Raw genomic sequence first — 25,080 nt, 5'->3', positions numbered from 1 at the left:
CTGTTTCCACTAATGGCAACAGCACTTATGGAACTGGTAAAAAATAAAACTTGACACTTTAAATCTCCATTATATTGGCGGTCTAACACCCCGAAACCTAGTAACCTTTGATAGTGTCGTGGTTCTTGCTCTCCACGCTTCACAATTGGCCTGTGATGGACTGGCCACCACTTCAAGAACTAGTCTGCCATGTAGTTCCATGTGGACTGCGATGGTGCAAGTTCCTGCTGCAACCCTGAACAGCAATAACTTAAAAAAAGAACAGATGTCTTCTTTTAACTGAAATGGACCAAAAAAAAAGTATTTACCATTGGTAGTTTAAGCATCCTGACATCATTTGTGTGATTGAAGTCACAGATTAAAAATACAAAATATTACTGACAGTTTTTCCAAAACTACCCAGCTCTCATCACTGCAAGTTTTTTTTTTTTTTGGGGGGGGTGTAGAATTATGGCCAAAAAGAAAAACAAACCAAGAAATTAACAGAATGCTGCAAATAAAAATGAGAGCTGAAATGCTGTAGTCATGTGAAATGTAGAAAAATTAGATGTTGAATAAATTCTAGAGCAAAACTAAAAATAAAATAAAAAAATCCAATGTTCTCATGATTAATCTGTTCAAACTGGCCACTCTCGTTGAACAGTTAAGTGTCTGCAAACTTAAGGTATTTATTTGAAAAACCATCAGAATAAAATGAGGACCAACAGTAACAGGAATCTGGTTGGGGAACCTGAGAATTAACAATTGCGAAAATAGCAAAAACTGCAGCACCTGCTGAAACATTGAGAGAGAAAAAAACAAGACAATACCACACATCAGTTTAAACCAAAGAAAACAATTCAAGACTCTTAAGCATTCAAATATTCAAACCTGTCCATTTTTTTTTATGTGATTTTGAAATTCTCACATGTCCGGAATGAGTGTCACATTTTGATGCTGAAAGGGTTTGAATCTGTTGACACAGATGTTTTGAGAAAAAAAAAATAAAACAAAACCATTTTTGGAAGAACACAATTACTCTGTTAACATGAGAACCAACCCTCTTTTTTTATTTTGGATTTTGATGTGCATTTACACGTATGGAATAAAGCAAACAACTAAAATAGGTGTTAAGTCGTAGTGTGTTGAAGTCAGGACCAGTTAAGGTGAGAGAGAAATTGTTGAGTTGAGAGTTGCGACATGTTCCGTAGCTTTATTCAACGGAATGAGAACGTTTTTACAGTGACATTTCTGGGTCAAAATACAATTCAGACTGCTTGTAGCCACCTAAATAACGCAACCACTGAGCTGAAACGGCATTGTACTACACACACAAAAAGAAATCATTTACTGCAAGTCTGTAGCAGCACCGATATGCAATGCAACAGCAGGGGAAATTAAGAGGGAAGACAACTCTACAGTACGCACGCAGTATGTCTCGGAACCTTACAGATCAACAATATTTCACAAAAACAACAGTGCACGTGCCTTTTGCCACGCCGCCCTCCATTATTAGTAAAGTGGATGAAATCTGGATAGTCAATTGCTGCGCACTAGTGTGTCTTCTGTCAAGTTCAAGATTAATAAGAGCCTGAGTGTGCTGTCTTTGGTAGGCAATTGCAAAGTCTTGATTTAACATGTTTACTGTGTCTCAGAATTGGTTATTAGAGTAACGCTCCCCCCACCTGCTTTATAGAATGCATTTTTTGGGGAGGTCTTAAGACAGAGAGAGGAGAGTGTGAGACATACATAGAACACAAACTCTTTTTAAAGGCACCATGAGTGAACAAGAAAAAAAATCTATATCAAAACACAGACAAACTTCTTAATGAGGGAATAAACATTCTAGCACATTTCATGGAAATCCAGCAATAAAAGGAAACGTGACTCCTTTGTTCTCAAACACGGCCTCTTAAGAAGCCCCCGAAACTCAATGGAGTAGCATCTCCTCACAGGAACGAGAACACAAACTGATCCAGACGAGCACAGAGGTTTCATCTCAAACCTCCCCCGACCAAAAGAAATGGTCGACCTCCGTCCACCGTTGATGACAAATCAAAGGTGCTTTTTTATTTTCATCAGCGATGCTTTCTGTTCCTCTGAAGGTTGTTACTTGACTGAATGAAAAGATGGGACAATCTATACAGCACTTGTGGTATTCCTATTTTATATGTTAGTCTGTATACACGGATTCTTGTGCTGGTTTGGATTGGCATGTTGTAGAGGGTGGTGATTGTTGTTGCTTTCTTTGATGAGTTGTGCAGTGTTTCTCAGAGAGTTCCGCTCAGTGGGACACACCAAGCAGACGTTCTCCTCTGCAATAAAGCGGAGGGAGGAAAGCGCTGTAGCGTGAGCCGGGGAGGAGGTAGGCGAGCGGGGAACTCGGGATGGGGTCCGTGAAGCGGGGCAGGTCTCCAGCCTGTCGTTCTCCACCTCAGGTAAGGGGCTGACAGCGGCGTGGTGGTCACAGCTGTGGCTACATGTCGTTTTCATGCTCTCCAGATCCAAGCAGCTCAACTCAGAAAAGTGGCTGGAGTGGGAATCTGAAACGGAGGGCAGACTGCCGCTCAGAGAAGGAGAGTCAAAGTCCAAAGAGTTGGTGCTCGGCTGCTCCAAAAGCTGAGCATCCATTTCATCCCCCGCATCGTTAATCTTTGTGCCTCTGTCCCCCTTGTGCAGTTTGCCTTTGCTCTTTTTTCCTCTCGAGTTGACGGAGGATGGGCACTTGGCGGCTGTTCCTCGACCCTCAGGCGTCAAGCAGTCGTTAGATGAGCAGGTCCAGCCACACCGGCCCATGCTGCCGCTGCAGCTGGGGTTCCTTAGCTCGGCAGGTTTGGATTCAATATCCACCTGGACTTCCATACTGGTCCCATCTCTAAATGGAAGGACGGGGATGAGCAATGACAGACAAGAGGACCTGTGTCGATCATTAAACAAATTTGGCACCCCCCCTGACTCAAACAGCTATCCATCCATCATCTGTACCGCTTCTCCTCACTAGGGTCGCAGGGGGCGCTGGAGCCTATCCCAGCTATTTTCGGGCAGTAGGCGGGGGACACCCTGAACTGGTTGCCAGTCAATCAAGACGAACAACCATCCGCAATCACACTCATACGAAGGGGCAATTTAGAGTGTCCAATCGGCCTGCCATGCATGTTTTTTGGAATGTGGGAGGAAACCGCAGTACTTGGAGGAAACCCACGCAGACACGGGGAGAACATGCAAACTCCACACCGGACTCGAACCCATGGCCGCTGCGATCTCTCACTGTGAGGCCAAACAGCTATTTCTATATTTATTAGGGGCGTTACGATAATCCAAATTTTCAATTTGATTTTAGATTTTAGTCATGATTCAATTCTTGATTTTCTTTTTATTTATTTATTTTTACAACACAGAAGCCTATGTCATTTTTAGAATAGTCTATGATGATAGGTTTTATTCTCCAAATTTTGGACAGTAAATCTCATTTCAAAAGATGGGCTGCAAAATGAAGTCGTTGTCTGCACCTCTGCACATTATTGGACATAAAAATCTGGGAATGTAACTTCACTTGTGCCTCACGAACAGTTGCAAAAAAGCGTGGGGATTCTGAACCTACATTCCCCGATTTATAAAATACAACTGTCCCGAACAGCAATTTCCCACTGGTTGTAATTTCGGATCACCTCTATTGTGTGTTATGGATAGCGCATTGTAGAGGTGTGTTTGTTGGTTGCATTCGCTTTGCCCAATAGCCCAACTCGGTAGACCCGCTTTTGTTTGCGTTCTCTCCGCTTCTTACGGTGCCTGCCTCACAGCACAACAATCGACGGAGATCCCACTGGTCGCGCTCGATGTTGCAAGTAGGGCAAAAACTTGCGAGAACTAGTCAGTTGGTTTTGTAATCCGAAGTCCACATGATATCATCCAGCGGCAAAAGTACAAGTAGGGTTGATTTTGAAGATACACGTAATATTGATCGATAAAAAAAGTGAAACCCCTAATATATAGATAGATATAAAATACTTCTTACCTGTCAAGGGGAATGTGAGCATTAAGAATGGATCCTGCCATCGCTTTAGTGCTTGCATCGTCACTCATTGTACCAAGGCTGACAGTCGCAGATTCACCGCTGAAACTGCAACGGTCCTTTTGCACATCAGCTTGCACTTCCAACCTGTTCGAGCGTCGTTTTGACAAACCACTAAGATCAACATGGAAAGCCTACAGCATGGGCCGCCGCCTCTGTACCTGCTAAGGTAGTGGACCATGGCACTGCCGGAGAGGCTGGCTCCAGCGAGGGCTGTGATGGATGCGGACTCGCCCAGGTTGTCCCTCATGGCCCCAAGTCTGTCCATTTGGCTGCCGCTGGCACTCAAACTGCCTGTCAGACCCCCAACACTGCCTTCGCTGATACTGGGATTGTGTCTCGTGTCTGCCACAGATGTGGAATCTGCAAACAATACAATCCTTGCAGCTATTTTGAAAATGTAGGAATCAGGTGTGAATCAAAACGCCACAGAACAACCAAATTCTGAATCAACATCTGGAAATCCGCTGTAGGTTAGTGTGATGCTTTGCTGTCCATGATGGTTTTGACTTACAATACTTTGAGCCTATGAACGGCACGCAGCGTAAGAATACATTGTCACACAGCTCGAGGAGGCATGTTCAGTTACCTCTGAACTTCGTGGTTTTCATTTGATTGTTTTCACTCAAGTATGCACTTCAATTCAAAGGTTACTGCTGTTTCAACGGAGGTAGACTTTTAGGTTACAGTATGTTTCGAAGTGTGTAACCATGTGAAGAAAAGGACGTCTGACAAACTCACTACGGAATGCAATGTCTCTCTGCGATGCTTTTCAAATAATCCAGGATACGAGTAGTCTCAGGTGCACTTTGGCTTTGCAGGTTAGTTGAGATTGTCAATGGTGGGCAGGAGAAGGGCTCACCAGTGGCTGCTGTCCCAGTGGCGGCATTCATGTCATTCTCATCATCAAATTCTATCCGAACGCCTTTTCCATTGCCAGTAGAGACGCCACAGCCCCCACTTCGGCACAATGAGATGGGCACCACACCGTAAACATATGCAAGCATAATGGGTACTCCAATGCCTGAAAAATAATGAGGAAATACACACAGACCAGTCTTAAGATTGCATTAAATATAGGATGCATGTTGATTTTCTGAATCATTTCTCGCCATCTGAAGCCATGACTAAGCAATAGAGGAGAGATCTTAATTGGCCTTGAAAACTAAGTTTTGATTAAACTTTTTTTTTTATCATTACTGAATTTAGCAAAGTCAAACAAGGAACAGCTACTGGCATAACTATGTAATTTAAGATGTAAGAAGCGTACACTGACCAACAGTGACTGCTGCAACCACGGGCGACACAATGACAGACAGCGTCACGCCACCTGCAATCACGAGATTCCTCTTGGGTTTGGCGATATCTTTACCTTCGTAGCGATTGTGAATCTGGCGGAAATTAACAGTAACTTTGTCAACCAAGACAGAATGCAATGTGACAGAATGATGTGTGCATAAATAAATCTTGGTGTTGAAATTCACAAAGCAAGGACTGAAAAATGAGAGTAGAGGATGTTTATGTACACTTAATGGAATAATGTGTTCACTTTATTGGTAGGAATAGACATGAGGGTAAGATGGTAGTTTTCAGTAGTTGTGTTTTGGCAGATGGATACATATTACGTTTAGAAATTAACGAATAAGCAATTTTATTAATAGTGATTTCAATACCGATCAAAATAATCGTGATGATTATTTTTCCCCCATAAAAGCATGTCCCTACGTAGTCATTCTTGAACATAGTCCATTCTCACAAGCCATAAAAGCTCAGTAATGGGTACTTGGCAAAGAGAGGTGGGGACTTACGACAAGCCTCGGCTGGCTACTACAATTGGACTAACGGATAAACAGAACACGCCCATGAACATTACATAACACAGAAGCCTTGCTAACAATTTGAAGCCAAAAGTTTGACTGACCCTAGATGAGTACAATTTTAAATATTTAAATCAATTTACAGTACCCCACCCTAATATATTGAAAATCTGCTCCGAGAGGGTCATTCAAAATAATTGCCCACATTAATCATTTAAACCAGGAATATATCACACAAAATATAAAGCCAGAACACTTGGGAAGACGCTTATCGTCCTTACGATCACATTTGTTCCCAGCATGTTGCGATGAATAAACAACAACAATAATGTAAATTGTATGAAAAAAATCCAAATACCACCAAATTCCACATATAACAGGACAGGTTCCCATCCCAGAAATCCATAGATAGGTAGTTTTGCGAATGTGGAACCATGAATACGCAGGCCTCCAGTGTACTCAATTTTCAAGATGATTTGACTTGATAGTGGTCAAATCAGGTGTATTTCAGTCACTTAGTTGGACTAACATTACTGAAATTGGAGCTATAGCAGCAATAAATGCATATACTGGACAGTGTCAAGCGAATACAAGCAAATTGAAATTCCAAATGAGGTCATGTGAATGTTTGCACTCACCTTTCTTCCCACGTACACCGGTATGCCAATAACCATGGCGGGGATAGCTATGCCAGCGATCAAGGCAATGCCAACAGGAGCACCAACCAGTGTTCCCAATTGCCAAAGAATCTTCTTTTTTCTGCTCCATGGTTTCTTCCCCCAAAAGGTACAACCTGACGGACTGGGAAAATGGTAGATGGGAAGAGAGGGGAGGGAAAAAAGTTACCCTTTCCCTGTCATTCATAAACAGATGGAACTATTTGCTATTGTTTGTTCGCTCTCATAACACATTAGATTACCATACATAGATTTTTATTTATTTTTAAATCAAACCAAGGAATTATGCTTTCCTCTTTTTGGAACAACTTAGTGCTTGGTTTCTACAAAGCTCTCATCCACACCTGGCATGTTGTTGACAACCATGCTCCTCTCATAATGAACTAAACAAGTATTTGCGGGTGACATGAAAATGCTATCGTGTTGCATTAACCTTCTTTAATTCATTGGTCATAAAAGGTTAGTATAGTGTGCTATGCGTGGAGTGTCTAAATTCACTTGTCGTGCAAAAAAATTCCCAAACTCAGTCTCTTGGTGCACACGTCCACTGCAAAGCCTCCATTTATAGAACTCAGCTCACGTGTTACCAGCATAACGCAGCAGTTCTTCAGCACCTCATTCATGGTGGATGAAATGATATATGATATGTAGAATTGCACAGCGCTACCATGTTCATTGTTAATTATTTAATAAAGTGTCCGTGATCCTGAGCATGCTGTTACTCACCTCAAGTAATGTAGGTCTGAGATTTCTTTCATGCAAAGCCAGCAGAATTCACAACCGCAGACAGCGCAGGTCATGTGGTTACAGCTGCCGTCATTCATTTTAATGATATAAGCGGCACAGCGTGGGCATGGCTTGATGTCATCGGCTGTGGGCAGGAAAGGACAAAAAGAGAAATTTAAAAACGATCACAGCATTTTTGTCCAAAAATGGACAGATGAACATTGCTGCAATTAAAGGTTTTTTTTTTTTTTTGTGTTTGTGTGTGTTGAGTCAATTAACCTATGGCACCACTCGCTTGGCTGGAGCTGAGGGAAGATGAGCGAACGGTCCTCAGGTGAAGGCTTTGGGCTCTCTGTTGTCGTGCTGCATCGCAGGTTTGGTTCGGGTGCCACAGCTGCTTACACAGATAACAGAACTCTGTACCACAACTCTCCCTCCCACAGGTGATTTTGGGGCAGCTAGCACAACCAAAGGCAATAACTGCATACCTAGCATAAAAAAACAAAGAATCAGATCACATATAGGGACATGGCTGAATATATAGAAATCGGCAAAAGGCAAGGTAGCCACTATGGCTCCAGTCATAGTTTTATTAAATGTGTATTGTATGAAATAATTTTTTTCCGTCCATTTCGTTTTAAACGAGAGACGAACCAAATAGAGAGAGGCTGTGAGAAAACTAAGACTCACACATTGTCGCAGTGTGCTTGTGCAGCAAAGGCAAAAAATATTGTATGATGTATTTTATTTTATACTGCCTGACGCATGTTGTTCCCAGTTGGAGAGCCTACAATGCACACCTGCAATCTGTTTTTGGTGCACTCTGATCTTGATTTTCATACTGGACCAGTACAGCTATTTGTGGTTCCTGGTCCAAACACAGGTCAACAGTACAAAGTTGAGGAAATGGAATGAAGAAAACAAAGTATAAAGTGCCGTTAGGTTATTCAGAATATGCCAAAGACGGAGTGCAGGTCTGCATTGTAGGCGCTCCAACTGGTAACGGGTGCCAGTTAGTGTTGGTGTCTAACAATTCATCAACAACTTATTGATTATGCAAATTAATTAATAATTTTTTTATCAAGTAATCGTTTAGAAACATTGTTTAACTTAAAATGGTGCAAATCTTTGCAATTTCAGCCACAACTTATTCTCAGATTTCTATTTCCATTTGCAAATATTTGCTTTTACTTTGATAAAGAAATATCATAATCTTCTACTTTCTTACAAATGTAGATTTCAGGTTTTCTTGTTATCCAGAGATTTACCTATTGTATCACACAGTGACTGAAATTTAGAAGATCTTAGAAAAATCTTTCCGATGGTTATGCTGGTCTCATTTAAATCAATTCAGCTTTAATTTTTTATACAAATATCGACATGTGGACAAATTTGGAAAAGCACAAAAAATAAGCCAAATTAATGTTTAAAGGTATTTCTTTTTTGAGTTTTGGTTTGCAGCCTTGATTTGTTCATTTCAGTGCACCGTTATTTTTGTAATTGATGAATTGAAAATAAAATGAACAAATTAAACAATTACTAAAATCAATTTTTGTTACATCTCTACGTCAGTTAAAAAATACAAAACAAAAAGCTTACCCACAATCGGGCGCCGGACACCAACGGCAGTCAGGGTCAGCCACCAACCACCTTCTGAGCATAAACTCTTCGTACTTCTCCATCAGACTCCGGTCACCAAGAATCATGCAGATGTCATGTGGATTGAAACGCTCCGAGCACTCGGGGCAGCTAATGTTGACACGCGACTCTGAGATTTCAATGCGCAAATACTGCCGTAGGCAGTCAATGCAAGATCGGTGGTGACAAGTCATGATGTCAGGGAAATGATCCTTAGAGTGGTTCAGAAGGCACAGAGGGCACTCCAAATGCTCTATTCCCACTCCAGTCCCCACCTGGGAAGAAGACGGGGTGGAGGCAGATACACAAGGTCCCGAGGCAGCAACAAAAGCAGCGGAGGGAGCCCCTGTCCCAGCCACAATGAAGGCGGCGGAGGTCTTCTCATAACACATCTCAGAGTGGATGTTCTCAACGCTAGCGATACCGTCCACTCCTGTCAGCCCACCTGGCCCAGTGTTTTGCAGGTCACGAGATTTTCGGCGTACTGATTTGGCCTCCCGCCCTCGCCATCTGAAAAGAGAAGCGAGTGACAGGCGCCTTTTCTTGGGAGCTTTCTTCACAGAGGACAGCGAAATGGAGGAGGCTGTGGATTGCAGATCCCTGTCAGAGCCCATAACTCCGTCACTACCACTGCCAAACTGATGGTGCTTGGGCAGGCTCATCTCTCCAGGACGACCAGAGGGGTGGGCCAGTGGGGAGCCAGGGCAGGGAAGGCTGTTCCTCACATGTACAGGGAGATTAGGGAGAAGAGCGAGGCTAGGAGAAGGGCTAGGGTGATGGATGGGGGAGTTGGAAGGTGGTGCATGGTGGGGGTAGGGGGCTCTCGATTGGCCCTTCTGTACTCAAGACATGGTGGCTTCTCCTAATCAACCTCGAGGTCACATCTAATAGTTGGATGATTGCAGAGAGGTGGTCACCTGGTGAGAAACAGATGCAACAGAACCTAGCAAGAGAAAGAAATGGTATGAGAGGAGTTAGGAACAAAACTACATTTATTCATCACAGCAAACAGCCACGTTCACGACGGCAAGGACTGAGTCCTGTTGTAAATAGTGAAAAAGTAAGACGTAATCGAGGCTCCTCCTAAAAATGTTTGTATCTGCCGCCTTTTTTATGATTGTCTGACAACCGGTCCAGGGTGTACACCGCCTTTTGCAAGAAGTTAACTAGGCTAGGTTCAAGCACACCCATGACCCTAAAGAGAATGAGTGGAACAGGAAATGTAAGCACACATATAATCAGACCACAGATTTCTATCACAAAATACTTAAGAGTAATCCTCCAGCCTACAATAATAATTTAAAACATAAATACACCACGAGCAAAAACCCCAAAAGTATCATTTCAAAGTCATCTTATATTAGTTTACAATATGAGCTGAGGGTGTCAGGATTGTAAATGTATTACACCACATGGAAAGCGCTTTGTTACAGCTTCAGCTGTTGTGAAATTTTCAATATTAACAAAGTTGCTTTGTATTGTATTACTCTTTAAAATAGATAGCTGACAAATGATCGCAGGAACATGTTTACCACTGGGTTACATCCCTTTTCCTTCTAACACAATCCGCATTTGGGAACTGAGAACACAAACTATTGAAGAATGGAGGAGGCTTTCACAACGTTGGGAATTTGTAAACACACAGCGTCATTCTGCACATTAATCTTTTTTTCCCGATAACATTTAAAATGTTGAGAAAAGCAAGATATCGATATCACGACGTTTAACTGTAAATTAAGATTAATCTTCCAGCCCTACGCCACACACTTTCAATTATATATATATATATATATATATATATATATATGTATAATATTTCAGTTGGATTTTCATTTGGAAAAGGTTTTCAAACAGTTTATCTTTTTTTATGTCATAAAACCTGGCATATGAACAGGGCTGTATAGACTTTTCATATAAAGTATGGAGATTAGGTAGGGGACAGTGAGATACACAGTGACGGCAGCTTTGAAGACTGACAAATGTGAACAGTGAAAGACACAGCAGCTGAACCAGTGTCGTTAGTTAGACGATAGGACGGGTTGCATTCCTGGCCTGCCTGTCCGCTGTGTAATGTTGCCTCCATGCACATTCTGTGGCTTCTTTGGGACTAGGAACAGTAGGATCACTAAAGGGGCTCACAAACAATAAAAGGTTTGGATTGGTGCAAAGGTGACTAAATACTATTTTGTCTCACAATATAAAAAAGCCCAACAAAGTACTGCATTAGGAACTTAATGCGAGGCTCAGCGCAGGGGGTCGGAGGGAAAAGCCACATCTGAAATAGAGTGTAGTAGATCCCATTGGGATTCAGTGTTAAAAATAAATAAATTAAGTCGATTATTTTCAATAAAAATAAGCAAACAGGAGTGGCTACAGTTCCCACTCAAACACAATTGATGTAGTCTGACTGCTCGCACATCAGGCTAAAACATGTCCATGTGAGTATGAGTTTAAGTGACTCTGCAAAAATTTTGTCCACACAGAATCAGCATTTTGGGAGCCCGAACAAAATATATTTTTTAAATTATTTATTAAATTAATTTTGACTGGTCTGTTTCTTTAAAAAAAAAAAAAATAATTTCAATAATAAATAAATAAATAAATATATCTTCTGAAACATTGACATCCATTTTTTTATATAATTATAGGTCTAGTAATTGCTAATTAGATTTAGAGCTGCCACAAACAATTATTTTGGTAGTCGACTAATCACCAACAGTAGTCGCCATTAGTCGACTAATCGTATCACATACATAATTTGCGGCATGTCGCACCAGCAAGCAGCTGCTCTTTTATAATCATAATTACTGTATTTTCCGGACTATAAGCCATTACTTTTTTCCTAGATTTTGAACCATGCGGCTAATACAAAGGTGCAACATTTTTCTTTCACTGGTAGGGGCACTCTACAGTTCAGAAAATACGCTAAATAAGTTCTTGTGTCTGTTCTGTTTTAATTAGCAAAGTTGTTGCTGTGTTTAAAGGCACGGTTTTAACAATCTGTTTATGTACCTTTATGTGCGTCACAGAACAAAATCGTTGTGTACATGCAGTAAACAACTAATTTCTTTCTTTCAACGTAAAAAACTGCGGCTTGTATATCGTTCGCCCCCCCCCCCCCCCCCCCCCCCCCCCAAAAAAAAATTGAGTTGCTGCAGCTTATATACAGGTGTGACTTTTTGCAGTTCGCAGCTTGATTCTTGATGTATGGACAAATTAATAATCCAACTTTGATTAAACTTTGAGCTTGTACCAGCATGTCTGAAATGTTTATAAACGGCGGTGCAGCTTAAATTGAAGGCAATATTGTGGCCGTAAACCTTTTGGCTGTAATTGTTCAGTGCATTTTTAAATGAAACCAAAACTATACACTATGCAGAGTTGCACTAATACCATGAAACTATCTGAGAATACAAAAAGAAATACTTGTAAAAAAAATTCACTCTTCTTTGGCATTTTTTTTAAAGGTAGAAGGTCGTGAAATCAGATAACAGCAGTAAATTGGGGAAATGCACTGTGCTTAAGAAAAGTAAAATAAAAACATGCAATGGTTAAACTAGGTATCAAAATGCTGTATATCTAACCGCATGATTGCCTCACACATCACCGGTCAAACGGGCTGATAAGCTTTTATCAAAAGACGCCCAATTGATTTCCAACGCACATTTAGCACATGGGGTCAGGGGGTTAATTCAGAACCTTACACAGCACAATGTACTAAGATGTTGAAAGTTTAGTTTGATTAGTGAATTTGTGATCAGATGATTTTGGACATTATTTCTTAAAAAATATTTTAATTCATGAAAAGCCAATGAACAAAATGGGACCATAGTAGTTTGCAGAAGTCATTAGTCGGATTTAAAAAAATTTTTTAAAACATTCAGATGGCAGTACACAGAAAGTTTACAAAGATAGCACATTTCTTCAGACGTTAAGATTGACAATTTTGTCAACTCTAATCTCACTAGCAAACAATTTGGCTGCTCAAAAGTATTTTCATTTTCTTGATGTTACAGCGGCGGCAAAGTTATGAAAAAAGGTGGTGCCAAACCTGCTTTTTTGCATTAGCCATTTATGGCGTTGTCTTGAATGTACATTTAGAAGGAAGAGATTTGACATGAATGCAAGAAAAAGGTAAGGGCATTGAAATCCCTAATCACCTAAGATTCATTGGGGGCGTCAACTATCATTTATATCACGACAGCCCCATGTTGTGTTGACCTGGCCAACACCACCTAACCTTGCAGCTGTGTTTACAGTAGGCCAAAAGATGGGAGCGCATTGACAGGACCTGACAAACACACGCATGTGCACACCCACGCACGCACACACACACACACACACAAACACACACGCACGCACGCACGCACACTATTGGACAGATCATCAGGTGTCAAACTCCAATCCTCAAGGGCCACTATCCTGCACGTTTTTAAACGTTTCCCTCCAAGGAGCCTACAAAAACTGATTGTGCAGTGATTTGTACAAAATGCAGGATAAATGTTTTCAAAATACTTTCAATTTGCAAATAAATAAATATATATTGTCCACAAAAGAAAGATAATGCACAAACACGATGAGGTTCTACATTTGTATTGGAGCAAAGTTTTTAGAGTAAAATACATGGATCACAAGTACAACCCTTGTGGCTTGCTCAGAGGAAACTGGACAGCGTAAGCATGTAGCTGTACAATACAGTGTTGTACTGTACTTGTTTCCACTTTCGGGAAAGTACAAAACCATTGTGTGCTGCGCAAGGGAAAATATGCAGATCTTGCTTACTTTGACCGATTAAGACAAGCATCTCAGAAAACTGAAGGCCAGCTGGAAAAATAGAATTAAGAACAGTAGACTACCCAGGACAGATTCATTTATTTTATTTTAAATGTAAAGGAACTTGAGCAGGAATATTCAGACGGTAGAGAAGGTTGTGGTCATTCTACTGCTGTTGCTTAAAATTTATTTTAATCATAATTTGTAAATAAATATTATTGCAATTTGTCTGGTTTGTGAGTGTGCAGCCATCCTTGTCGTTATCAATAGGCCATGTATGTAACATGATACACTCCACGAAGAGCAAATACCAAATAATATTATTTATAAAACTACCTGGAATCTAAAGTCCCTCCGATTTCATGACTTTTCACTCTCTCATCTGGCAGCAGTTTAATGGGCGTAGTTGATGAAGAGCAAAAGGCATGGCTGCTGTAAAACAACTTTAACACGTTGCTAGAATTTCGAATTCAGAACACTGCACACCACCCAACAATAATAATTAATAGCGAGGAGCTGTCAAAATTCATGACGCAAAATAAGCAAATAGTTTTGGTGCACAAGTGCTCACGGGTTTGGGGTTCTCCGAAAAGGCTTGTTGGTGTGATAAATAGCCGCACAATTCAGTTAGTCAATTCGAATGTGTTTCATTTTTTTAATAGTTGAGGACAGAGTACACGTGCACCGGAAAATAAGGCGTATAACTGTGACAGTTCTATAAAATTGTACTTTTGTCAATGTTGCACTTATTCTAGCCCGAGTTTGAGCCAGACAAGGTTGCCAATTGCACTGGCGTGCATCATGCTAGCAATGTTAGCTTGGAAAAGAGAAAACATACCGTCTGCTGCCTTTCGCTTTTCCTCCGGGCGGAAACGCTTTTCGTAAAAAAACTAAATAAAACTAAATAAATAATACAAAAAGGCTGTAATCCTGGTGCAGTACAGTAAAGTACTTGTCACTGCCGCTTACAGTATCTGTTCCAGTCTTCCAGTCCAGGATCACATCACTGGTGGGGAGAGCAGCGAACAGGAGAGGCTCAAGCTCTTGTCCCTCAAACTCGCAAATTCAAATCACATCGCGAGAGTTTGATAGTGTGGCGTGGACATAAACGCTCCACTCAGCAGCCTCTTAATGTGGAACTGTACATAAACACAACCCAAAAGAGAAAATATGTGCTCTTTATAAAATGTATTAATATTACATATTAACAAAATTCACACGGAGAGATTAATTTGCAATGGTAGACTGGCATTGCAAATTGCAAAACAAGCTTTGCTGCTCTACGGGGGCATTAAATAAGCGTTTTAGAATGTATGCATCGAAACTCAACACTGAATACAGTCAACTTCATAAGTTATGACACATACATGCTGTACAAGCATATTCACGACATCTGGTTTTTGATTTTGTCCCAGCACAATTGTGAATACAGCAAAGGTTTGTGGCGCATAATGAAGCAGGGTGGGGGGCACTCCGTGGGCAGGAAAGTCTACTACAATGGATCCCCGCCACAGTCAGAGCTGAACTGATCTAAGGGATTAGGAAATTTGATTTGTCGGTTGCATCGCACAGGCTGCTATTAGCTAGAAATAGAGATGAAGAAAAGCGCTAAAGTTTAAGATTACTCATTGAACGCAGTTGAAAACAGACATCTGGGTAACCCGTTTCTGTTCACCCACAAGCGAGTGGAAAATTTGCCAGGACAAACCAATCGTTTCCATGAAGATTTTCCATGATTGGAAAATGGGTCAATCATTTTCCAGGACACGTGGGAAGCCTGCCAGTTTACCTAATGAAATTTTGCAGATTAAGAGCAACATGCAGCACAAACAGTATCTGAATTAAAAAAACAACCTTGTCAGTAGACTTTTGTGAGAATGTTTTTTTTGCAGTTTAGTGCCATCATTTAATGGTAATTTAAGCACAACACGCTCCATCACGAGTCAAAAATTATTCAAAAAACAAAAGTTCCAGGGAATTGGTGTCCGAGTCAGGGGAATATTAACGTAGCCTGGTGATTAATCATTGCCACTTGATCAATACTGTCCTCAAAGGGATTTCTTGACTGCGCAATTAAATTATACATTACTAAAACATTTATTCTCATCTGTATGAAAATACATCTAGCAGCCATAATATGCCACACCACATGCAGCATATCATCCACTATTTTGATTAGACACGGCCAGAGATGTATCCACTTTATAAAACTAACCTGTACCGCTAATGCTATGCGAGATGTTTCAGTTACAAGGTAAAACTTTTAAAGGAACAGCACTGTATTATTCTACATCGCTGCAAACTTCATCATAAAAAAACTAAACACCAAAAAGAAAACATGAAACCAAAACTGGACATGGTTTTCAAATCGCAAATTATCATGTCACTGTGACAGTTTATTTTTTTAAACTCAGCGCATCCTGAAGCATGATTTCACCATCGCCAGTGATCAAACAGTACAGAATGTTTGCATATACTGTGATACTTTACATTCCATTCTCATAGATGTTTAAACTTAGCCTAAACACATGGTGTGAAAATATGAGCATTTCAATTTGAACAAAAAAAAAAACTCAAGACACAATTTGAATGAGAATTTATTAGCCAGTAGTTAACTATAAACTTTCAAAAATGCTCTGGTACCTCCATCCCATACCATGGCTGATATTCTGAGCATTGACACAGTAAAATGACATAAAACAGAGGAATGCATTCAAATTTAATTCAATTTTACCTATTTTGCTTTTTTTTTCAATTTTTTTTTGTATATGATCAAGGTCTAGTCAAACCATTCCTAGACCTGGCAGAGTAAATGGTTTTCTTTTTTTTTTTTAAGAAAAAATTTATCATTTTGCAATGTTTTCAGTGTTTTAGGTTTTTCAATGTTTAATTTTTTTTCTCTTTTTCCATCGGTGAAGCAGGTTTCAAAATGCGCAATCTGTAAAGAAGAATAAGAAATTTTCACAAGCTCATTTTAATACAGCTCTTGGGCATTGTGGTCACACCAGAACCAACTCATTACACACCTTAGACACTGGGAACACCTGCAGGAGTGGTGGACTTCTGAGCAGCCTCTTTTGCCTGGTGGGCCTGGAGCACGGCAACAGCCTCATCCACCTAAAATCAAAACAATGCCTAATGAACCGCTGCGCAAGAATGAACTAAATGGAAAATGTCTGTAATTAAGTTTGTACTCAGTGTTGAATTTAAGCCAATATTTTACCTTTGAGCGCAGGGATTCAGGCGATTCAAGCATGTGAAGAAGCTCAGAATTGTCAATCTCCAGGAGCATGCCAGTGATCTTGCCTGCCAGACTGGGGTGCATATTCTGAATAAGGGGGAACAGTCGCTCACCTGAGGGAACAGAAAGTGCATTCTTTATTAAAATGCAATTGTACTGGGTATATTTATTTGTTTCTGGATGAGTAAGTAAAATACTGACCCAGCATCTGCTTCTGTTCCTGAGGAGGCGCAGCAGCCAGCATGGAGGCAGTCAGAGGCTCCTGTCCTTGGACGTGGACAGCAGGCTAAAAAATAAAAATAAACATGTCACCAACCATGACCCTTTTCAATGTCTATTTAGTACATTAATTCATCTTTTCAAGTCACACAGCAAAACAAATAAAACATTTTAAATAAAGTCTCGCGCTGAAAAAAAATATACTATGAACCTGCTGCATGGTGACTTGTGGCTGGGAGGCCATGTGCTGCTGAGGATTGCGGACTCCGGCGGCATATTTGTAGTGTGGCATTGCACGCACTGGCGCAGCAGTGGCCGAAGCACTGGCAGGGCGCTGGCTGAGGGCCTGGGTGGCTGTGGAGAGCAAAGCAACAACCTCTTAATGTTACAATCATAAAGTCAAAAACTAAAGCAAAGACACTAGTTATACTCACGCATGCGTTGAGAGGCCATCATGCGCGGGACCTGTGTGTTGGTGGTGGCAGTGGGACGGATGGTGCCGAAAGTCTGGGGCCTAGGAGCTGAAGGCCGCATCGCATTGGGCATGTTCTGGAAGTCTGGAGAAAGAATAAGCCATTTTTAGATCTCATCACCGCCACTAAAAATATATAAATCAACAATGCAAATGTTTACTTACGCTGTGGACGCACTGCCTGGGTGGCCCATCGAGGGCTGGGACGCAGCTGCGCCAGCTGGTTGGCAGAGTAATATGCAGCACGGTTTTGGGCCTACGAACAAACGCCGCTACATGATCATCTCATTTACAGACAGGTCAGTTCAAACTATTAAGAGAAAATCCGCCACACAACAACAATCAGTAGCCCAAAACGCGTGACTCACCTGAGGTATAGTTGCCATAAAGTAGCCGGAAGGTGGAGCTGGTTGGTAAGGGTTGAGAACTGGGTTGGGCACAGCACGGACAGTGGCCATCCTCTGCATGTACTGATTGGTTAGATGGGCCTGACGCTCTTCTTTGCGTTGAGCCAGGGCCACATACAATGGTTTAGTGGCAACTATACGCCCATTCATCTCTGTCACAGCTTTGGTAGCCTCTTCAGGAGAAGAAAAGCACACAAAGCCAAAGCCTTTGCTGCGGCCACCCTCCATCATAACCTGGGGAGGATTAAATACAAGTTAAATGCTGCTAAACCATTAACTTCAATTCAAAAAGAGTTGTTCGATTTGAAGAAATGGGAGGGAAGTGAGGGGTGTGGTGACCAATTCTTACTTTAGCACTTGTGATTGTTCCAAATGGAGAGAATTCCTTGCGTAGCCGCTCATCATCAAGGCCATCATCCAAGTTTTTCACATACAGGTTGACACCCTGGAAAACAAGGTAATCGCAAGATGGTTTTGAGTCTGAAATTTGAATTTTACTTCATATGGCGTAGTATTTCCAACATTTCAGACATACAACAGTTCCAAGTTCGAAGGAAGCAAAGAAACCCCAAGAGCAGTATTTTCCTTTGAAACAAACCTGGTATCTGGTCATGCGATCCTGTTTCATCTGCTCAAATTTGCGCTTGAGCTCATTCTGGCGCTCACCCTTTTTCTGAGCACGGCCCACATAAACTTGTCTGCCATTCAGTTCTTTCCCATTCATATCATCCACAGCCTACAAAGAGATAATGTACAATTAATAAAATTGCTCACTATGACATTAAACATTGGAAAATGTCACCCATGTCAAGAGCAATTTATCCCAACCTACCTTTTGCGCATCTTCGTGTCTCTCAAAGCTGACAAAGCCAAATCCTTTTGATTTGCCACTTTCATCTGTCATAACACGGATACTGAGTGCTGGCCCTAAAGAAAACAAATTTTAAAAATTAATTAAAAAAATAAAAAGAAAAGAAAACCACTGACCAAATGAGGTATGAAACACATTTGCTAAAATATGCCTGCAAAAATTCTTATTCATCCATGTCCTTTCATTTTCAGGCAATTGAATCAATTACAACTGAACCCTTCTTTTTGTGTTGTAACTGACATTTTGACTCTTATCCAAGCAGGCTTTATCAGTTCAGGCACCTAGTAGATAGGACAAAACTAAACTGGGGTGTTGGTGTACACACAACAATTTAGCCACTAAGATAGAGGCACGCCCCAAACCAAGTATGGTAGGCATCTCTCTATCGGACGCAAAAAAAAGTTAAGCTGCATTTAAGAGAATCCTCAGCCAACCTACAAGCAAGTCATTTTGGGTGGAATCTTATTTGACAAGATTGAATGTTGTATTCAGTACTTACCATATTTTCCAAACAATTCCTTGAGTTTTTCATCATCCATATCCTCTCCAAAATTCTTAATATAAACATTGGTGAATTCTCTTGCGCGGGCTCCAAGCTCTGCTTCCCTCTCTTTACGCGACTTGAAGCGTCCAACAAATCTATTGGCCAGAAACAGAGAAAATTAGCCAATCATATGATCTCTGGATTACAGTTCGACAGAAATTTATAGTTAAAATGACATTTTCTTATTTTCCTCCCAGTAGATCTGAGGTGTTCTAGATTTTACCACAGAGGGTTGCCGTAAAATATGTCAATGCTACAGGGACCATTGATATTGTTTTAATCTGTTTAACAAACGAGTCAACTAATTTGATGTAGGTCAACATATGATTGGCAATTTCATATATTTGTGCAAGCCCTTTTCACACTGCATTTAGCAGAATGCGGCACAGTCATCAAACTCATTCACTGCGTCTGTGGTGTCGGGTGGGGACCACAAAATTAAGCATCGCTGTCCAGCATGACAAGAGGATTTCTGCCGTGAGGGCAAGGGTGCCTCAAATTGGAGAAAATGTTTGATTCACACATAAAAATCAGGGCTTTCTTTTGAAAGAATTAAAGACATCTTGTCGAGGTGCAGTGAAACAAGTGGCAAAATCTTTATTTTTACTTTCTGACAGCCTGCTGCATTCAGCACTTCCAAATATGGGGATGGTGTAGTCATTTTGTGTTGTCACGCAACTTTTTCACATTGAACTAGTACAACCTGAAAAGGACTTCAATAGTGACAAAAAGAGCCGCCAAGATTATTTAACTAATCAGGACAACAATCCAAATTGTCGACAATTAAGTTAAGCAATCAGAGTCATTTATTTTTATATTCATTCATTCAGCGCATTGCTTTTCTCTTGAAAAAGCCTAGTGTAGTACTTTAACTCGGTGGCTGTTTGCCTGTCTAGGGCGTACATGGGCCATAATTTTAATCGAGCTCAACCGCGACATACAGAGAAGCGTTGTGGGTAAGGAATGTCATGGCTTCCTGGTGTTCACAACAGAGTACAAAAGTTATGGCACATTTCATCCACTAATACTTGAGATGCAAACCTCCCATTCATGGCAGTACGAAGGGATTTCTCGAGATCTCTAAAGGAAGCTGGTTATGGCTGATGCCTTTTCTCACCAATACCGACACATTCAGTAACACTGGGAAGCTAGCTGTAGTTACCAAACAGAGGGCAAGGTGAGTTGTTTGGTGTAACTTTAAGATTCACACTAACCAATGTCCGTTATGGTACGCAACATATTGTTGCGCCTACTATGGATTAAGGAGGCATCAGCCAGTTAACTCACATTTATTAACAATCAAAACAGTCTGTTGTTGTTGTTTATGAACTGGGAAATACCATTACTCAAAGTAACAAAATATTTGCCACAAGCCCTCATTGCCGTCAAAAAAAAAACGCATAATTGAGTTCATTGCAATATACTACTTTATGCTGCAAAAAAAGTACATTCCTCCTAATATTATTCACATGAGAATTTTTGTATGCACCCAGGTAACTAATTTTGAAAATCAATTTAAAACAATTAAATCATGCATACGCGTGACAAAAGGCTAAATGTTTTGGATAAAGGTTAAATAAAATACCAATACAAGAGTGTATTTTAGTTTTCTTTAGCACGGTCCATTTTCCTAATTTACTACTGTCCTCTGGATTCATGACTTCTGACATTTGAAATAAGACTTCGTGTTTTGTGCAACTCTGCATTACTAAAAATTTTAAGGCCATAGTATTGCCGTCATTTTAAACGGCACCATCATTTATAAGCATCTCAAATGCTGGTACAAGCTGCAACATTTAATCAAAGTTAAATTTGGCATCATCTTATTAATTTCTATGTAGCTTTAAAGAATTCACGCTGTAAACTAATTATGGTTTTCTAAGAGTAGCTGCTTATTGGTGCGCCACGATATATATATATATATATATATATACGATTAGTCGACTAATCATCAATATTGTTGGTGATTAGTCAACTACCAAAATAATTGTTTGTAGATCTAGTGACAAAACAATTACTGGAATTTTGTTCATTACTTTCATCTGTTGCCAGTTCATTTCATACACAAAGGTTTATAGATAGTTAAGTTCATAAATAAAAACAACAGCTGGTAACTAAATTTGCATCAGTTAAGATAAAGATAACCAAGATATGTACTTATAAAAGTTTTTTTAAACTGCATTTTTTGCTTTATAGCAAACAATTTTAAGTCATGACACATACAAACAAGATACATTTCATTACATCTTGTTAATCAAACACACTCACATACTGTAATTTCATTGACTGTCATTCATATTAAAAGATTAGTAAAACACTTCAATCCATATGTAAATCATAATCCCACTTACACTTTTCTGTCATTGAGTAACATGCCATTCATTTTCTCAATGGCCCGCTCAGCAGCCTCGTGGGTCTCAAAGTGCACAAAGCCGTAACCCTTTGAGCCATTTTCATCACAAACCACCTTGGAGAGGGAACATTGAGCACTTCAGTAACAATCACAAACACCATGCATTGCAAATACATTTGACATAAAATGAAACACGACTGTGGACTATGTCATGCAAAGTAATGGTGAGTATGCAAAACATTCAACCACAGAACAAACATGTGCACAAGACAAACGCGGTTATGCCTACCTTACAGGACAAGATATTTCCAAAGGCTGAAAAGGTATCATAGAGGGCCTTATTATCTATTGACTTGTCGAGGTTCTTGATGAAAATGTTGCCCACTCCGCTCTTTCTCAGCGAGGGATCTCGTTGAGACCACATGATACGAAGTGGTCTGCCTTTGATCACGTCAAAATTCATGGTGTCCAGGGCTCTCTCGGCTGAAAAGATTTGACGCGTACAGTCAATTCAACGAATGTGGAATATTCGTAATGATCAAGCGTCCCTTTAACCAGTAGCGAACATGATTCAAACACATTCGTGTTTAGCAAGCATACAGTTCAAAATGGAGTCAAGCAGAACTCACTCGACAAACATCAAAACTCACCGTCAGCGGGCTGCTGGAAGTTGACATAGGCGTAACCGAGGGATCGACGGGTGATCATGTCCCGGCACACTCTGATAGACAAGATAGGCCCGGCCGGGCTGAATTTCTCGTAGAGCATGGCCTCGGTTACGTCTGGATGCAGGTCCCCCACATAGAGGGAGGCCATGGGATAGCTAGGAGCGCTGGGGTTCATGACGACGGCGCGTGCTCAGACACGACACGTAATGGCAAATGACGCTCTATTAAAGGTCGAAATTGGCCCGTCTTCAATGTGAAGCGGTTTTCTTCTTTGTCCCGTGTTAAACGACTGGGCGCCCAGGCGAGTTCTTCCGTACGTTACCCCCCAAAGGTGGCAACGTGGGCTAGTTAGCCTGGTTAGCAAGCTATCGGAGCGTGGCCTAAACGATGCGGCTCGTGGGACTAATCTGCTCGCGTGTCGTTCACAGGCAGAACGAAATGGTCCGTAAACTCGCGGAGCTATTTTGTTTCAATCAACAAGAACGACTAATAGCGTTTCTATAAACGTGGTAGACAGCGACTGAATCACCACGCACGCTTTCAATAATGGCGGTTATATACACGTTAGCTCGCCAGCGTCCGTCTAAGGTTCTTCTTGCTCTTCGCGTTGCTTTAGTTGGCAAATGAAATCCTGCTTCACCGATTTTTTTTCTTATAAAAATATGTCTGCGTGTGCGCTCTAGCTTTTGGTTTGTTTCATAATAATAAAATGTGTGCCGTGGCTAGCTACGGAGCACACCCAACGCAGACGGATTACAGGAATGAAAGGAAGGTCGGTAGAGGTTGTTTCCCGATACTAGTCCAAACCTCGGGGCGGGCGACACTAATTATGACGTCACACATCTCGCGAGATCTTAGATTGTCTTTCATCATTTTCAGCTGCTCACGCATTCCACTTCAAACTCAGCCCCACCCAATTGCTTTTTTCTACCGATAATATGCGCTGAGAATTGTGCTGCCCTAACAAACCATCGGCAAAGGACTTTGTAAGGCTCATTGACTGTTTCAATTTAGTGCAGTGAACGTCTCGCCTCATTCACACACAAGATCAGACTAGACTTATTATCCTTGCGTTTGGTCTACCGGTTTCGAATTTGAAAGTGTTGGACAATGTGATTTATGATCGTATGACGGTGCACTTTGATGTAGTGTATTCATCTGCTGCTGTAAAATCTACTTTCAATGAGTGTAGCCATCGGATTTCTAACCCCCTCACTGCTAGGAAGTTCTGATGCCTTTGATCAGTTTAGTGATGTCTTTTCAAACACAGTGGAACCCAGCTGTTGGTTCCACTCATCTTGCCGTATTATATTGGATTCTGTGGCTCCATTGAAAAATACGCGGCCAAAAGTAAGACAGAGGGCTAGATATCAGGCCTTGATCAAGGTGTACTGTCAAACTTTAGATCCATTTCCAGCGTGCCTTTTATTTCTAAAATTCTGGAAAAAGTGGTGTGTACACAGGTAAAATTGTTCTTGGAAGAACATCATGTCAAGGGGGTTTTCCAGTCAGGTTTCAAGATGACGCATGGCACCGGAGATGGCCATTCCGTCCGGAGAGACACCAATTTTGGGGATGGTGGACGAGAATTTTATTAATTCTTTTAAAGGATGGCCTAAGCAAGGACGTAAGTGGGTTTTCATCCCTCCCTGTAATTGTCCCTAACTGAATCAACATTAAAATATTTGTACTCAAAGCAGAATGAAATAATGTGATGCTCTTCTGGCCCTTCAACTGAGAATTCAGCCAAAAGAGAGGGAGAGAGAGAGAAAAAGACTCAAAAACACATAGCAATAGACTGCTCACACTGCTCTTAGAAGAAGCGATTGAGAGCCAAAATAGAGTTACGTTTTATTTGACCAAAAGGATGAAGTGCAATAAATACAGCCATCTCTACAGTGCGACCCCAGGCCAAGCTCCTGTGCGAATTTGCCTTGTGTGACAGCAAGAGTCTGAGAAAAGTTCCGGTACGCTGTATAAAGATATCTGTGTTCGGCATCATCGTTGATCATTGTCCGGTTGGTGGATATGAATAGGAAATTTGCCAGCTAATGAGCTTTATGTATTATGAAACCTCTGCCGTTAGCCTCTTGTCATGCACGGATGTTTAGTTTTTTTTTTTTTTTAATGGGTGGAGAGAGGGCGGGGGCGGACTGGTGAAATGCAAGGAAGTAAGTGCTTTAAAAGGACAAGGACCGATGGGTACGCAAAACGATTATTTTTCTAATAAGGACGATGATGGAAGGGTGCCCAAGTCGCGGACGGACTGGCAAAATTGCGTAAAATGCCCATCTATGCACAGTGCAGAGTCAGCCTTGTTAAGAGTTTTTAATGATATACTCCTGGCAAATGACTCTGGAGACTGTGTGTGTCTTGATTTGTAGGTTCGAACTGCAGCATTGGATACGTTAGAGCACAGTATTCTTCTGGGTTGATTACAGCACCAGGGGGGCATAAGTGTTAGCGCTCTAGAGTGGTTTAGATCCTATTTGGCAAGAATTTTTGTGTTACCCTATGTTGCTGTGAGTCAATTTCAATTATTTTTCATTTGGCGTTCTACAGGGTTCTATTTTGGGGCCCTTGCTATTTTCATTGTTTTTGCTACCCCTAGGTCCCATCCAAT

General features: G+C 41.0%; 2 protein-coding genes across 4 annotated transcripts; both read right to left on the bottom strand.

The window, feature by feature from the left end:
* Nucleotides 1–855: 855 nt before the first annotated feature.
* On the bottom strand, nt 856–14,720 carry LOC148329503 (E3 ubiquitin-protein ligase RNF19A-like). 3 transcript variants are annotated; one of them, XM_088305854.1, is made up of 10 exons: nt 14,521–14,720; nt 8,871–9,852; nt 7,551–7,759; nt 7,272–7,416; nt 6,507–6,669; nt 5,328–5,442; nt 4,842–5,075; nt 4,213–4,438; nt 3,995–4,138; nt 856–2,854 (listed from the first exon to the last, which is right to left on the bottom strand). In XM_088305854.1, the coding sequence occupies exons 2-10, from the start codon at nt 9,569–9,571 to the stop codon at nt 2,146–2,148; spliced, it is 2,646 nt and encodes an 881-aa protein (XP_088161980.1). In that variant the 5' UTR covers nt 9,572–9,852; nt 14,521–14,720; the 3' UTR covers nt 856–2,145. The 3 variants fall into 3 exon arrangements, with proteins under 3 accessions (XP_088161980.1, XP_088161982.1, XP_088161981.1); XM_088305856.1 differs by having other exon boundaries at nt 4,213–4,414; nt 4,914–5,075; XM_088305855.1 differs by having other exon boundaries at nt 14,598–14,720.
* Nucleotides 14,721–16,263: 1,543 nt separating this feature from the next.
* On the bottom strand, nt 16,264–23,268 carry LOC148329502 (polyadenylate-binding protein 1A). Its single transcript, XM_088306403.1, has 15 exons — nt 22,440–23,268; nt 22,079–22,272; nt 21,788–21,903; nt 19,392–19,531; nt 18,854–18,948; nt 18,620–18,757; nt 18,371–18,466; nt 17,983–18,255; nt 17,780–17,870; nt 17,577–17,699; nt 17,354–17,496; nt 17,125–17,209; nt 16,906–17,036; nt 16,709–16,799; nt 16,264–16,620 (listed from the first exon to the last, which is right to left on the bottom strand). The coding sequence occupies exons 1-14, from the start codon at nt 22,630–22,632 to the stop codon at nt 16,710–16,712; spliced, it is 1,908 nt and encodes a 635-aa protein (XP_088162529.1). The 5' UTR covers nt 22,633–23,268; the 3' UTR covers nt 16,264–16,620; nt 16,709.
* Between the last annotated feature and the right edge of the window lie 1,812 nt (nt 23,269–25,080).

The sequence above is a fragment of the Idiotropiscis lumnitzeri genome, chromosome 10 (assembly GCF_059441095.1).
Source record: "Idiotropiscis lumnitzeri isolate Australia: NSW breed Sydney's pygmy pipehorse chromosome 10, RoL_Ilum_1.0, whole genome shotgun sequence".
Classification (NCBI taxonomy): Eukaryota; Metazoa; Chordata; class Actinopteri; order Syngnathiformes; family Syngnathidae; genus Idiotropiscis; species Idiotropiscis lumnitzeri.
Note: the sequence above shows the minus strand (reverse complement) of the source record. Positions and strands in the feature narration are given on the sequence as shown.